The sequence below is a fragment of the Miniopterus schreibersii genome (assembly GCF_964146895.1).
Source record: "Miniopterus schreibersii genome assembly, chromosome: 2".
NCBI lineage: Eukaryota > Metazoa > Chordata > Mammalia > Chiroptera > Miniopteridae > Miniopterus > Miniopterus schreibersii.
The window spans coordinates 183877796-183892900 of NC_138102.1; the positions used below are offsets into that span (position 1 = coordinate 183877796).

At 47.7% G+C, this 15105-nt stretch overlaps 1 protein-coding gene across 1 annotated transcript in view; it reads right to left on the reverse strand.

Moving 5' to 3' along the window:
- Positions 1-240: 240 nt before the first annotated feature.
- ARFGAP3 (ARF GTPase activating protein 3) overlaps positions 241-15105 on the reverse strand; it is a 42227-nt gene continuing 27362 nt past the window's right edge. Inside the window, exons 12-16 of the mRNA XM_081130696.1 lie at positions 12531-12662; positions 7296-7419; positions 6196-6286; positions 2434-2555; positions 241-1282 (exon numbers count right to left, since the gene is read on the reverse strand). Of these exons, the coding sequence (XP_080986822.1) occupies positions 1265-1282; positions 2434-2555; positions 6196-6286; positions 7296-7419; positions 12531-12662 (487 nt within the window). The 3' untranslated portion in view covers positions 241-1264. The remainder of the gene's footprint in view (positions 1283-2433; positions 2556-6195; positions 6287-7295; positions 7420-12530; positions 12663-15105) is intronic.

The following is a 15105-nucleotide window of genomic DNA, read 5'->3' on the forward strand; positions in this document are numbered from 1 at the left end:
CTCCGGGACTGCAGGGTAATGCGTTGCTGCGTGAGGCCCGGTCTGTGGGGTCTTGTGTGACAGCCCTTTGGGCTTGAAAGATGCCACTCTGCACACCTCACTTTCAGCACGGACACCCGGCACATCAGGCCTCAAACATACACTAAAAGCAGGGCGTGGGTAATTACGTCATCATTCAAATGTACGTCAGTGTTGTACCGCGAGCCCTCGCTTACGATAACTCACCTCATAAGCTTTGATAAGAAAAGCTGCAAGGCAGTCTGCTGCAACTGTTTATTTAGAAGTCGAATAACTGGAGCTTGTAAGAAAGAGTCACAAAATATTCAGCTGAAACCACATTTCGGGTTCATCAGATTGAAATATATTTTACTGTTCTGAACAATATATTCCAGTGCTGTCTAAAACACAGCCAAATTATTTTTCTTTCTTTATTTATACACATTCTGAAATTGCTTGAAAACAAAGATTAGGATTAAAAATATTAACAAAAGTCCCCAATTACAACTAGTACTGTCCCATGTACTGAGCTCTTTATCATTAGTGTATCTTCTTGTCTTAGTCATTTTTAATTCTGGACACTGGATCAGTCTGTAAATGCACTTAGGGAGTTCTCATGTTTCTCATAAATTCAAACAGCCACACCTTGTCAAAGATCCGTTCCCTTGGCAACAGAGGCTTAGGTTTGGTAAAAGCGCTCACGGAAAATTAGTTTTGAATTTACAGATGATACAAAATAAACAATTTACAAGGGGACAGGTGACTTTAAACATTATTTTGAAATTGCCTTAGTATGTAGAAATGAAGCAATCTGTCAGATCAGACACCACTCATTTTTGGTCTTTTGCTTTTATTATTTGCTCTATTTTTAATGAAATGTGTGCTGTGAATTTTCCATTTCCAGGCCCAGTTGGCATCATCTGGTTCTGGTAGCCCCCAGCCCATGGGTCGTAGGCGCTGAGACAAAGGCTCTCCATCCTGGACGAGGTGGGAGGGGCCTGTGTGTCCAGGCCCCAGCGGTTGGAAATTCCAAGAAAACAAAACAAGGATATGATGGACATGCCAAAAGGAGGGTGTGCAGGAAGACGCACAAACAGAAATGACATAAGGCTTCTACTATATCAAAAGAAAAGCTGAAAGTAATGTATCTAGGCCACGTGAAAAGCTGGCAAAACAATCTGCAGACTGGCCAGTCTCTGCTGCAGCCTGTCGTGTGGCCACCGGTTCAGTAAAGAGGAATTTCTCCAGGAAGCACATGACATCAGTGTCAAGCGCCATAGCGATCCTACAGAGAGAACCCAAATGAAAGTTACGAACACTCGGTTTGGTTCCTCATTCCCACCCGACACTGCACCACCGCCTGGCATCTGCCACGCATGCTGCACCAGAGGACACTATGCAGGCGCAGCTGGGGAGCAACGAGTCTGGGAGGGCAGGCGGGGCAGCGGGGAGAGCCCTCTGGGAGGCAGGCATGATGGGGGACGGAGGACCACATCTGGAGTGGAACCCTGAAATCCTGGTTCAGCCGAGTGCGGCAACTCAGCCTCTCTGTGCCTGACCTCTTCACCTACAGGACTGGTGTGAGCTACAAAGTGGGGACGATCACCTAGGAATCAGGGATGCCACCTACTTGGAAGCACTATTGGGCTCAGCTGATCTAAGGGACTTGAGGAGCTCTGCATCCTAACCAAACATTGGTACCAACAGCAGGAGCCTCAAGGAACTCTCCAGAGCAGGGACAGCCCCCCAACCTGGGACCCTGCAGCACCAGAGCCCCTGATTGGGTCCTACTCCCTTGTGGCCATGTTTTGCATTCATGACAGAAGCCTCTACAATAACCTGACATGAACAAGAGGGCTCACAAGGTAACTTTCGTCATCGGAGGAGCTTTAGGTTGTTCTAAGTATACAAGCTAGTCCATCCTTGCTTATTTAAAAGATCAGAACACACTCTAGAGAGTCAACTTGAAGAACAGTTAAATAAGTTACATGTATTTTCATTCAACAGAATGTCGTTTTTGAAGAATTTTTAATTACGCGGAAATGCTCATAAAATATTGTTTAAAAACAGGATAAAAAACTACATATACAGTGTAATCTTTTTTAATTTGGAAAAGATATGTAGAGAATATCTTTTTTAAGGTAAATAGAATGCCGTTTTCACTCCTCCTTAACGTTTCTCTGTTCCAGTAGAGGAAGAGAGTGGACAGTGATCATGACCATTGCCGTAACAACTCCCCTAGAGTCACCAATTAGAAAACCTAAACAAATATAAAATGATAATTCCTGGTTTTGATGATGTCCTAGGTCACACTGGAGCAAACATATAAATCAACAATATGAAATCTAATTTTCTAGCAATTGAAGAGTGGTCCAAATCTCCTTTTCTGAACTACGAGCCGGCCGTCATACTCAGACACCACCCTCGCAGCCTCACCTGAATCGAAGTCATGACGCCGTTAGCAAAGACAGAGAGCTTCCCCGCCACGGACCTCACCCCCTGCTTCAGCTGGGCCATGTCGGGGGCGGTGGGCAGCACGCTCGAGAGGTTGTAGTTTCCTGCACAGAACAGATGCAGCTCGTCACTCTGGGCCTGGGTACCCGATGACTGTAGAGATCATGGGTCCCGCCTCTCCTGCTTCCCATGGGCAGCATATGTGGTCAAGGGAAAAGGACCCTGCAGCGGGGTCAGGACTCGGGTCTCAGTACCAGCCCCACTGTCCTGCATTTGCAATCAGCGGCAGGACCCCACAGGAGAGAAGGTGTGGTACTAGGTCTGAAGAACACCATGGGTTCCATACTGGCACTTCCACTTCCAAGCTGTGTGCCCCTGGAGAGGTTCCTTACCCTCTCTGGGACCCTATTTCCTCCAGGTGCTTAACACAACACCTGGTAGGTAAGTACTCAGTAAATAACAGGTGGACATTTGTGGGTTTTGTGTGCTCAGCATCCCTTCCTCCATTATTTGGGAAAGCCCTCCTCCCTTCCGGTGGGGTGGCCTCTCCCCTTGACCCTACCCAAAGGGACGGGCACATGACTCGAGCCTGGCCAATCAGAGCCTTCCCTGGATTACATATAGTCAAGAGAGAGGAGCCGTTTGCTTGCTCTGGGGTTACCGGTGGGGTTAAGGCACCGCTGCAGCCGTGATTCTGGCTGTCCCCCTCCCATTCTCTGCTCAAGGACAAGAGAATGAGGTTCACCCAGGGAAGTGAGCCAAATGTCAGAGCCAAACTCATTGCCAGGCCTCCCAGGCACAGAGGCCGGCCCTGTGACAGCTGGAGCTCCACTGCAGAGGCTGAACCTCTGCTGAGGCCAGTGACAGGTGGGGCTCTGTTGCTAAGTTTTGGTTGCTCGACGTAAACACCAGCACATTGCCACCAACACGCTGAAGTGCACTGGTGTCATCACACAAAGCTGACAACTGGGATTTCATGGTGAACTCTTGTCACACAATTGCAGTCAGATGCTGGAGGGGCTCAGGGACTGTGAGTCCAAACCCCACGGGTCCTCTGGGGAGCCAGGCCTGGCTGCCCCCTTGGCTCTACACTTGACCCATCTGCACCTGCCTGACCCTTAAGCAACAGAAGCCAGGTCCCTTCCCAAGAACAACACAGGTGGACATGTTTACTCTCCTGCAGACAACACCCAGGAGAGACACCGTGTTCACCCCCAGCATGTGCCCAGGCCCACCACGTGGGAGGGGCTGTGGGTGCAGGGGTCTTCCCCTCTCCACCTCTAGCAGACTTTTAAAATATTCATAGACCTTTGCCAATGCCAGGGTAGAAGCCCAGCCCAGTGATGGGATCTGGGCTCACATCCCAACACCGTCACTTATCAGCAGTGCTGCCTGCCTATAAAATAAGTCTTTACAGCAGCAGACAAGGAGCCTGTGTGAGCTCCTGAGCAGGAAGGGCCAGAACCATAGCTTCATGTTATGCAGAGAGGTCAGAGGGGCTGCAAAGGAGGGGACCAGAGGTCAGTGGGGTGACTCAGGGACACCTCCACTTACAAGTTTCCCACCTGAGAAACGTTTAAAGAGGAGAGCGAAACTGCAGCAGGCCAGAGCCCTTCTGACGTCTGGCCCCACCTTAGAAACTGCCTGGGGCCTGGGCCGGTGTGGGCCGGTGACCCTTCACTGACTACATTCAGTCCCCAGATGCCCTCAGGTGGCTAACAGTCCCCATCATTCCTCTCCTCCCCTTCTCTGTACACAACTCCCAATTCTAAACCTTGCAGCAAAGTGTCCAAGTGATGGAGTTCTGGTCAGTAGGATGCAGGCAAAAGTGCCTTACAGCCGGGCATGCCCTTTGCCTTCCCCCTTCTTCCTTCCTGCTGGCTGGAATGCAGACGTGATGACTGGACTGGCGCAGCCACACTGCGCGTGAGGTGAGGTAGAGAACAAGGTCATGAACAGGGTGAAAGGGGCCTGGGTCGCCGATGCAGGGGACACAGTGTGCCAGTCGCGAGCTGCCTCCCAGGCTGTATGTGAGAGGAACAAACTGACTGAGCCTTTGCTACTGTGTGTTTTCATTTCTCACTAATCCTCACCTAAGCTCCTGGGGTAAAGTAACTCAGCAACTTCTGGAGCAGGTGACAGGTCCCCAGAAAGGAGGCTCCTTCTACCCAACCCCTGCAGATCTGCTGCTCTGAGTTCCAAATCTGAGAAAACAGACAGCAGACCTCCTGTGTCTAGCAGTCTCCCGCCTCCTCTGGCACCTGGGTGCTGTCTCCTCTGAGGGTGCCCAGGCAGCAGGCTGGAGGGAGACCTCCAGAGGGCAGAGTACCCTCTGTCAGGGGCTGTCACAGAAGAAAGTTGCCTTCAAAAGAGGCCAGGACACTGAAAGTTGGAGATGAGAAACCCAGCCCATGAGCCACCCCCGCCCCTGCTCCACATCCCAGGCAATGCAAGAAACACTGTCAGAGCAACAAGCCCCTCCTGCTGGTGGTCACGGGGAAAGCAAAGGGTGCACCCAGCCTGGAGGCCACCTACAGTGCAGAGGCCCTGGGCCCCACCTGTCTGTGGTCAGCACCCATCTTGGCTCACCAGGAACTGTGGGTCGGAATGTCTTCTCACTGCAGCACAGTTGCCTGGCGGTGCCCACCGCACCGAGGGCCGCCTAACACCCCCGAACCGCAACACAGAATACCCCAGGCTCTCAGGTCTGTCCTATAGCCTTCTCTCTTGAGGCTGTTTCTCTCTGGACTTAGAAAGTGGTTGCTCTCTGTGGCTGCAGACCAAGTGGCTGCCGTGTTGGTGACACCATGCCCTGCCCAGCTCCTCCAGGGTTGCAAACAAGAGGCGCAGGTGGGACTGGCCCTGACACCTGGCTCTGGAGATCCCCCTCCCCCTGCTGCTGGTGAGTAGGTTCTTCAAATGACCTCAGAAGACCCAGCTGCTTAAATGTTAGCTGTAACACAAGAGGGACACAGGCGCTTCCCCTGCCCCTGTGGCCTGGCTGAGCCCTGGTGGGGCTAGAATATGGCTTCCCTATGGCTCAAGGGCAGAGGGGCAGAGCAGCAGAGTGGAGGGTGGCGCAGCTCTGAACGTCTGGTCCACCAGGGGTGGGTCAGCTCTCAAGCTAAGTCCCTGGGCTCCCAGACATCTCCCCCCTGGAATCTGGACCCTGAGGAGGGATGGGGGAGACGGGAAGTTCCTCTCCACCTGCCTGTGCGCTCTTTCCTGCAGGATGGAGGCTGGTGGAGTAAGTGGTTCCATCTGCCCTGCCTGCCCCTGGGCGGGGAGGGCACACTATGCACAGTACCGCATTTAACCTCAGTACTACCTGTGAGGTGGGCATATCCACCCACTTTACAGAGGAGACTCAGGCTAAACATGATAGGAAATATGCAAGGTCTCACAGTCCTAAGTCCCTGAGTGGTCAGCGTCACATGGGAGCCCAGGGCTCTAAGACTGCAAAGATCAGACACCACACTCACACCACTGGGAACACGTGTCTGTGACAATGGTCCAGGAAGGTGACTTGCCAGGTAACTTGGGGGATGCTGCTTAAATTACACAACTTGGTCCCTAACATGAGAAGCCTGGCATAACTTGCGCTTCACCTTGACAGAGGTGATGAGAGCATCAAATGACAGTCGCTAGTAGTCTTGGAAAAGTAATAAATCCTTTCAGGAGAAAACACATTCATGTGACAGACACAGTGGAGACCAAGTCTCCTTGCAGCCCCGCCTCCCTTACCTGTCGCCTGCGTCCTCTGCTCCTCAAACAGATCGGCCGAGCTTATGGAGGAACTTCCCGAAAACCTCTCCAGCCTGGCCCGGGTTTCATACTGGACAAGACCAGGAAAAGGAAACATCATCAGGCTCCAAATATGAGCAATTTTACAAAAAAAAATCACCAAGGAGCTGTCACTTGAATGTGTCCCCCAGGTTCTCCCTCTCCAACAGCTGCTGAATGCCATCACCAAGGCGGGGCCAGTGGCATGACGCTCACAGGCGGCTGGTGGCAGGTCACAAGCAGACAGATCAATAAACAATGCCACGGCCAACGACCAGTGTGAGGGAAACCAGACTGAGGCTAGAGAGCAGCATCTCCATCGTGGGGCTGCTCTCACCTCCCCCTCTTCCTGAAGGGCCAGGCCAAGAAGCTCTGTCCCAACACCCATTGTGTTATTTTTGCCTGAACTCAAATGTTGTCAACTGTAAAGCAAGGATGATTTTAGGAGTTAGGGGAAGCCTAGTGTTACTCTAAATACCCTTAAAATGCAGTGAAAGTTCTGCTACAAAATAAATCAGCACATTTTAGGGAAGAACTCTCTGGGTAGCCCAAGGAGCCTGGCAATACACCTGTCTCCATGAGCTCTGCGCAGCACACGGCGCTTCAAAATGAGAAGGAAGCCTAACCTCTCCATTTCCACTTGAGCTCTACTGCTTAGCAAGATTCCACAAAGACAAGCAACAACCTGAAAATAAACATACCCACCCTCCAAACAAACCTACACACTGCATTTAACTATGGTTAAAAATTATCCAGTAAGTTACAGCTGTATCAAAATTGTCTAACGTTTATGCAAATGATATCGAATGGATGGCTATTCAAAATGTTGAGAAGGGAGCAAGATAAACCTGAGACACAGTCCCTACCTTCCAGTCCCTCCCTAGCTGGGCAGCAAGGTTTGGTGAGTAGCCAGAAAGACCTGAGTTTGAGCCCTGGCTCCAGCCCTCCAGGCCAGGACCTCTCGCAGCCCGAGTCTATCTCAATCAGCATCCATCACCTGCTCCCCCAACTGCCAGGCCCCTGCTCTGTGGAGCCCAAATAGAATCTCTCCACACACTTACATCAGCGTGGGCTTGTCTTCCAAAGTACATATCGGATGAAATGGCTTTGACATTGCCAAACTTCTTCTGGGCCTCATCTGTATTTTCAACTGGCTCATAGTCCGGCTTGCGGCGCGTAGCAGGTCTACAATTATAAACAGCCAAAAGGAGTGACATCAGCAAGATGGCAGAATAGGAGTTTCCTTCCACCTCCTCCTACAGAACACTGATCTGACAATCACCCGCAGCCGAGGTTGCCTTTGTGGGGGTCCAGTAGTCCAGCAGACAGGCTCCAGCACACCACTGGGGCAAAATGTCCAGGACTGGGTGCATTAATGAAGGTGAAGGGAAGAGTTCTGCTTTGCTCACATCATCCCTCCACTAAGGCGGCACAGCTCAGTGCCGAGAGAGACCCACCTGGCCCACAACTTCTCCCATGGGGAAAGTGAGAGGGCAGTGAGTGGGTGCCTGGTTCCCCCAGCTGTGTGGCACATGGCCAAGGTCTGGGAGAGGCTGGCAGCACAGCAGCCAGGGCCTGGAACTCATCAAAGGTACATGGGTCCTACTAAGCACTCTGCAGGAGGAGGCCTACTCACCAGCTGCTGGGTGCACTTTATCTGCAGAGCTCCCAACTGGACCATAGGTGCTGTCCAGTGCTCTGTGCAGTTCACCCATGTGACCCTCCCCCAACCAAAGCTGGCACCCTGCACATGCAGGTGGTAGGTGCAAGCCTCTGTAGACAGGCAGTGAGCATGTGCAGAAAGCCAGCCTGATGCTGGCAGATTGGGAGAAAGCACATGAACTTGAGCATCTCAGGGCACCATCCTAGGAAAGCAAATGGGAGGCTCTCAGCACCTAGACTGGCTTTGTGGGGTTGAGAGAAGATATACCATCTTAAGAATTCACCCCAAAAGGGCATAAGAAGTGTGGAGTGGGTGCATCCATAGAAAGGGTCTGAGGAAGCCTTGGAATGCTCAACAGGGCTGACTGTTGAGGGTATTTCTCACCCAAAGCCAGTCAGTAACTAATGCTGGAGGAGGTGACTGCTTCTCAAATGCAAAGACAGCAACACAACACTCTGAGGCACGTGAAAATCAAGGACACACGACACCACAATAACTCTCCAGCAGCTGGCCCCAAAGAGTTGCCTGACAAAGAATTCAAAGTACTTGTTTTAAGGAAGCTCAGCAACCTACAAGAACGCAGACAGACAACCCAATGAAATCTGGAACATAATACACTAACAAAATGTTCAACAGAAAGGCAGAAATCATAAAACAGAAACTCTGGTGCTGAAGACTACAATGAAGAAAGTTGAAAACTGCCACAGGGACAGCAGCAGACTTAATCAAGCCGAAGAAAGAATCTGTGAACTCGAAGATAATTCATTTGAAATCATCCAGTCAGAGGAGGAAAAAAAGAACAAGAGTGAAGAAAACTGGCATGAACTACGGGACGTCATCAAGAAAACGACTTAAGCATTATGGGAGACTGAGGAGAAGGGAGGGAGAAAGGGACAGAAATAATGTCCCTTTCTTTAAATAAATTTAAAGAAATAATGGCTACAAACAAATGTCCCCAATCTGCAGAGAGATATGGACATCCAGGTAGATGAAGCTCATAAATCCCCAAATAGATTCAATTCAAAGAGGTCTTCACCAAGACACATTATAATAAAACTGTCAAAAGTCAAAGACAAAGAATTTTCAAAATAGGAAGAGCAAAGAAACTCATTACATACACTGGAACTCTGGGAAGGCTCTCAGCAGGTTTCTCGGCAGAAACCTTGCAGGTAGAAGATAGTGGGATGATATATTCAAAGTGCTGAAAGGAAAAAAACTTGCCAATCATTAGACTTGCCTCACAAAAAATGCTAAAAGGCATTCTTCAAGCTGAAATAAAAGGCTGCTAATTAGTAACATGAACACATATGAAAGTATAAAATACACTGGTAAAGTCAAATTCAGAATACTAATACTATAATGGTGGTGCGTAAATCATTTAACTCTAGTATAAAGGTTAAAAGACTAAAGTGGTAAAAATAGCTACAGCAATAATGACTTGTTAGTGGATACATTGTTAGTGAATACACAACGTAAAAAGATGTAAACTGTGACAGCAAAAACATAAAATGTAGGTAGGGAGAGTAAAAGGGTAGAGTTTTTGTACGCAATGTAAGTTAATTTGTTACTAGTTTAAAAAGAGGCTGCTATAACTATGTTTAATGTAAGCCTTATGGAAATCACAATACAAAAACCTACAGTAGATACACAAAAGATAAAGAGAAAGGAATCAAATCACAAAGGAAGAGAGCAAGAAAGGAAGGAAAAAGGGAATTACAAAATAAGTAGAAAACAACGAGAGGGCAATTGTAATCTTACCTATCAGTAATTACGTTAAATGTAAATGGGTTAAATTCTCCAATCAAAAAATAGAGTGACTGCCCTGGCCTGACTCGGTTGGAATGTCGTCCTTTGCACCAAAAGGCTGTGGGTTCAATTCCCAGTCAGGGGACATACATAGGTGGGTTTGATCCCTGGTTGGGCATGTACAGGAGGTAACCAATCAATGTTTTTCTCTCTTCCTTCTTCTCTAAAAATCAATAAACACATCCTCAGATGAAGATTTTAAAAAAAGGCAGAGTGACTGAATGAATTAAAAACAAAAACAAAAAACAAGACACAACTATAGGCTGCCTATGAGAGACTCACTTCGGTTTTAAGGACACACATATAGGCTGAAAGTTAAGAGACAGAAAAGGATACTGCATGTAAGTGGAAACCAAAAGAGAGCAGGGATAGCCATATTTATATCAGAAAATAGACTTTAAACCAAAAACTGTAACAAGAGACAAAGGTCATCATATAACGATAAAGGGGTCAATTCATCAAGAGGATGTAACAACTGTAAATATATATGCACCCAACATTGGAGCACTAAATATGTTAAGCAAATATTAACAGATCCAAAGGGAGAAACAGACAATATGGCAACAATAATGAACTTTAATACCCCACTTTCAACAATGGACACATCACCTGGACAGAAAATCAATAAGGAAAATTGCACTTGAACTGTGTGTTGGACTAAATGGACCAGCAGACACATTCAGGACATTCCATGGAACAGCAGCAGAACATGCATTCTAAAGTGCACAGAGAATATCTTCCAGGATAAATCATGTTAGGTCACAAAACTAATTTAAATCATATGTGAGGTTTTAACAAATTTAAGAAGATTGAAATCATATTAAGTATCTTTTCTAACCACGACAGTATGAAAGTAGAAATCAACAACAGGAGGGAAACTGGAAAATTCACAAATATGTGGAAATTAACACATTCCTAAACAACCACAGGGTCAAAGAAGAAATTTAAAAAATCCTTAAAAAAAATTTTTTTTTTAACTTCTCACCAGAGGACATTTCCCCCCCCCCATTGCTTTTCAGAGAGAGGGGGGCGGAGGGAGAGAGAGAAAGAAACATTGATGTGAGAGAGACACATCGATTGGTTGCCTCCCACACATGGGGATCGAGCCTGCAACTGAGGTACGTGCCCTTGACTGGAATTGAACCTGAGACCCTTCAGTCCACAGGCCGACACGCTAACCACTGAGCAAACTGTCTAGGGCCAAAAAATATCTTGAAACAAATGAAAATGGAAACACAACATATCAAAACTTATGGGATATAGCAAAAGCAGTTCTAAGAGGAAAGTTTATAGCCAATAGGTACATGAAAAGGTGCTTGACATCACTAATCATCTGGGAAGTGCGAATCAAAACCACGGTGAGGCATCACCTGGTGGAGTGGCTCCGTCAAACAGACAGGAGATAAGTGTTGGTAGCATGGGAGAAAAGGGAACCGTTGCACACTGTTGGAGGGAAGATAAATTAGTACAGCCACTATGGAAAACAGTATGAGGTTGCTAAAAAAATAGCAGAAATATCACATGATCTAGTAATCCTGCTTCTGTATATTTAAAGGAGACAAAGTCAGTTATCTTGAAGAGACAGTTGCAATTGCATGTTCACTGAAGCACTACTCACAGAAGCCAAGACAGGAAACAACCTAGGTGTCTATCAGTTGGTGGATGGGTAAAGAAAGTGTGTGCGCACACACACACAAGCACACACGCACACAATGGGATATTAGTTTACCATAAAAAAGGACACCTTGCCATTTGTGACCACATGGATGAATCTGAAGGATGTTAAGTGAAATAAACCAGACAGAAAAGACTAATACCGTATGATCTCATTGGTAAGTGGAATCTAAAACTTTTTTAAAAAAAATCAAACTCTCAGATTCAGAGTAGAATGGTAGGGGAGAGGCTGGAGTGGGGAAATGAGCAGATGTGAATCAAAGGTATACATTTTCATTTATAAGATGAGTAAGCTCTGGTATCTAATGTACAGCATGGTGACTATAGTTAAGAGTACTGCAGTGTATTCTTGAAATTTGAGAGTAGATCTTGTGTTCTCAGCACAAAAAACAAAAACAAACAAAAACCCCCAGCAAAACAGGTTAAACTAATTTAAGGTGAGGTAAATGTGTCTCTTATTTATAACATATACACGTGCCATTTTACTTTTTAAAAAGCCAACAACAACAATTCTGTAAAAGGATTTCAGGAAACTTAAAAGCCTGAAAATTCTAGTTAAAAAAAAAAAATCAATACACATCCAAACCATGTAACACTTGAAGGAATTTTCCATTTACAACAGGCCTGTTACTTCACTCCTCAGTTTCGCAGATCAATCAGTAAACACCGAACACACCATAACGCACATAAAATACAGCTCCACGTCATACGGGACACAGAGTGAGTGGGATGAGCGCACAGGCCAGTCACCCAGCACAATCTCTGGTTACACCTGCTGTCCCAGCATATTGAAGTGTCACCTTGCACTATCGACGTTCCCTGGTTTGGACAATAAGTTAAACAGTCCTTCATTCAAAATCCCCCAAATCGGAGAGAGGTGAGTGGATAAACACACTCAATAGCAAAGAGGAATGAACACAGCAACATGGATGAGTCTCAAGGCACTAAGGAAAGTCAAACAAACCAGTCTCAACGGGCCGGCAACTGCACAGTTCCATTTATACCACATTCTGGGAAAGTTAGGTAAGAAAACAGACCGGGATACCAACGACATTCTTGAAATAGTAGAACAAAATCATTTACTAGCCCCGGAGACTTTCCTTAGAGACTCCTGGGTTTGCTGTGTACAGTTCCGCTGTTTCGTTCTTCATACCTGCCTGAATCACCTGTGGTTTTCAGAACTGTGTCAGTCTCTTTGACGCTCTTCTTTTTCCAGTAGAAATCTGAACTGTCATCCCAACTAGAAAAAGAGCTGCTCCTGAACTCCATCGGCTCATCAAAGTACCTGTGTGAAAGAGCGGAATAGTGACTTTGGAGGAACTTACTGATGTCCACATCGGGCATGTGGGGACTGAGCTTCCGGGATCCCCTGAAGTTGGGGGCAGCCAGGTGATCTGACCAATGAAACAGGAGTAGACACAACGTGAGTCATTTCCAAGGACTTTACAGTGATCAACTCGCCCAGTCTCCTCTTCCCTTGCTGGATGGAAGAGGTCGTGTTTTCCATGTGCTACATCCTCAGGCAGGTAAAACCTCTATTCATCTGGATCAAGGTGCCACCTGAAGGACAGGTAATCTGGACAATCACCTGTACCCTCTGCTGATGACAGTGAACAAGAATAAACCATGGTTGTGTTAAGATCTGGGGGAACGTGTTAAGATCTAGCCTAACCGGACAGCACATGCCATCTTCAAGTGTTACCCACTATAGGTTACATATTTCACTTTTGTTGGGTCTAGTTCTGCCAAGTCAGGTAGCCACAAGTAACGTTGCTGGGTCTGGAGAACTGATCGCATCCGAGGAGCTCCTTGTCAGCAATCCCTGCCACGTCAGCCACAGTATAAGGCTTCAGTCCTACAAATAACTACCATTTAATAGAAATGAAACTATAATTAGCCTCCTTTTGGAGTCAGATACAAAGCTACAGATTGTTAAATTTGATGGAAATACTGATGTTCCTCCAGTCTGAAGTTTACATAAACTTGATCTGTAAGCACCTCAGAGGAGATGCTGACCTCCTGGGCTCATTCACACTTTCCTTAGCTGAGCATCACCAAGCAGGGCACTGCCGAGACCAAACTCAACAGCAGCTCAGCTTTCAGTCCTGTGTGGCGAGAGGAAAATCTCTGACCAGGAGCAGCAGAGTTTGCTGGAACAGGACAGAGATTGATAGGTGAGGTGGGTGTGTCAGAGCCTTAATAAAAGTGACCGTGCCACCTCAAAGTTATGACAGCTTAGGATGGAAAAGCCCAGCCAGGTACACACTCCTTAGGAAGCTGGGATCAAGAGGTTCAAGAGAGAGAGGCAGACTCCAAGGCTCAAGTCTTAGGAAAGGAAGGGGGATGGAAGAGAGTGCAGCGTCTTCCACAATGTCGGCCAGGCTTTCTGCAGGGAGTAAGAACAGGGTGAGGACAGGAGGTGAGCGCCAGGCTCCGATGTCACAGGGAGTCATTCAAAGACAGACAGCCTGGGAGCGAGAGGAGCCTGTAATCAGAGATGGATATAAAACAAATAGGCAGGGACCCCAATGAGCTAAGACTTGGGGGGTGGCTAAGAACAAATATACTCTTTCTCCTGACAGGAAAAAAAAGGAGAAGGGATATATCTGCTGCCTGAAGCAGAGTGTGAATTTCTGCGGGTACCAGGGAGGAAGCAGAATTACCAAACGTGGCTCTGCCTTCTCTGGCAAGAGGGTCTCATTAAGAAAAAATGGGGCCATGCCGGCCTCTCTCCGGCAGAAAATAAGCAGTGTTCAAAGCGCATCCGGACTCCAGCTGGAAGCTGATGGGCTCCCCCTATGTTGTCAGTGGGGGAGCCCTGAGCCATGGGAGGACAGACAAGCACCCCTACTCAGAGAAGAGACCAAGGCAACGAAGACACATCAGAGAGAGGAGGTTTGAAAGGTGTGGGATGCACGCTGGCCTGGGGAGTTATTTTCAAACGTTTGAGGAGCTTATTTGTAAGGGGCCAAGGGAAAAAACTAAGACCAATTCAATAAGGAATTAAAAACACACTTAATAAGCACCTATGAGGGGCTGGCACCCTGTCAGGTGAGGCTCCAGGGCAAGGACACATATCCAGTCCCTGCCCTTGCAGGGCTGGCTGACTGGAGCTCAGAAACCCAAGGAGATGTGTAAGTAGGAGTGCACTGGCGGGAGGGAGGGGCTGCGCGGCCCCCTGGAGGTGCTGGATTGGGGGGGCACTGGGCAGGGTGTGGTTGGAACTTCCAGGCTCTTCACAACTCTGAGGTATTGGACTTAGGATTTTGCAGATTTAATATCACTGTAAGGAAATATTCACTCACATAAACCAAAGTGCTGGAACATAGGGGCATCAGATTTTTAAAAAATGACTGAATTATTCAAAAGCAGAAGAGAGAGAGCCACTGTGCTGGGATCTACCGATTAGCAAGAGCTGCTGTGTAGCTGGGGGGCGGGGGTTCTTCCTGCATCCCCCATGGGAGGCTCTTTGGTCTCACAGTGCAGGAGGCACAAAGTGACTCACTGGGGGACAGACAGACAGACACCTGGCCAGATTCCAGCCGCCCCTGGAAGGATGGGCGGTGGGACAATGGAAGGCCAGGGCGCACTTGCCTTTCCTCAGAAACACGAGAGCTTCCATAGCTCATCTCCACATCGTTACCGTGTAATGTTTTGATTTCTAGATCCTAGTTCTCAATGCTTTTTACTGTGATTTTGCCCTGCCGCTCTGTGTTTCTCAACCCTGA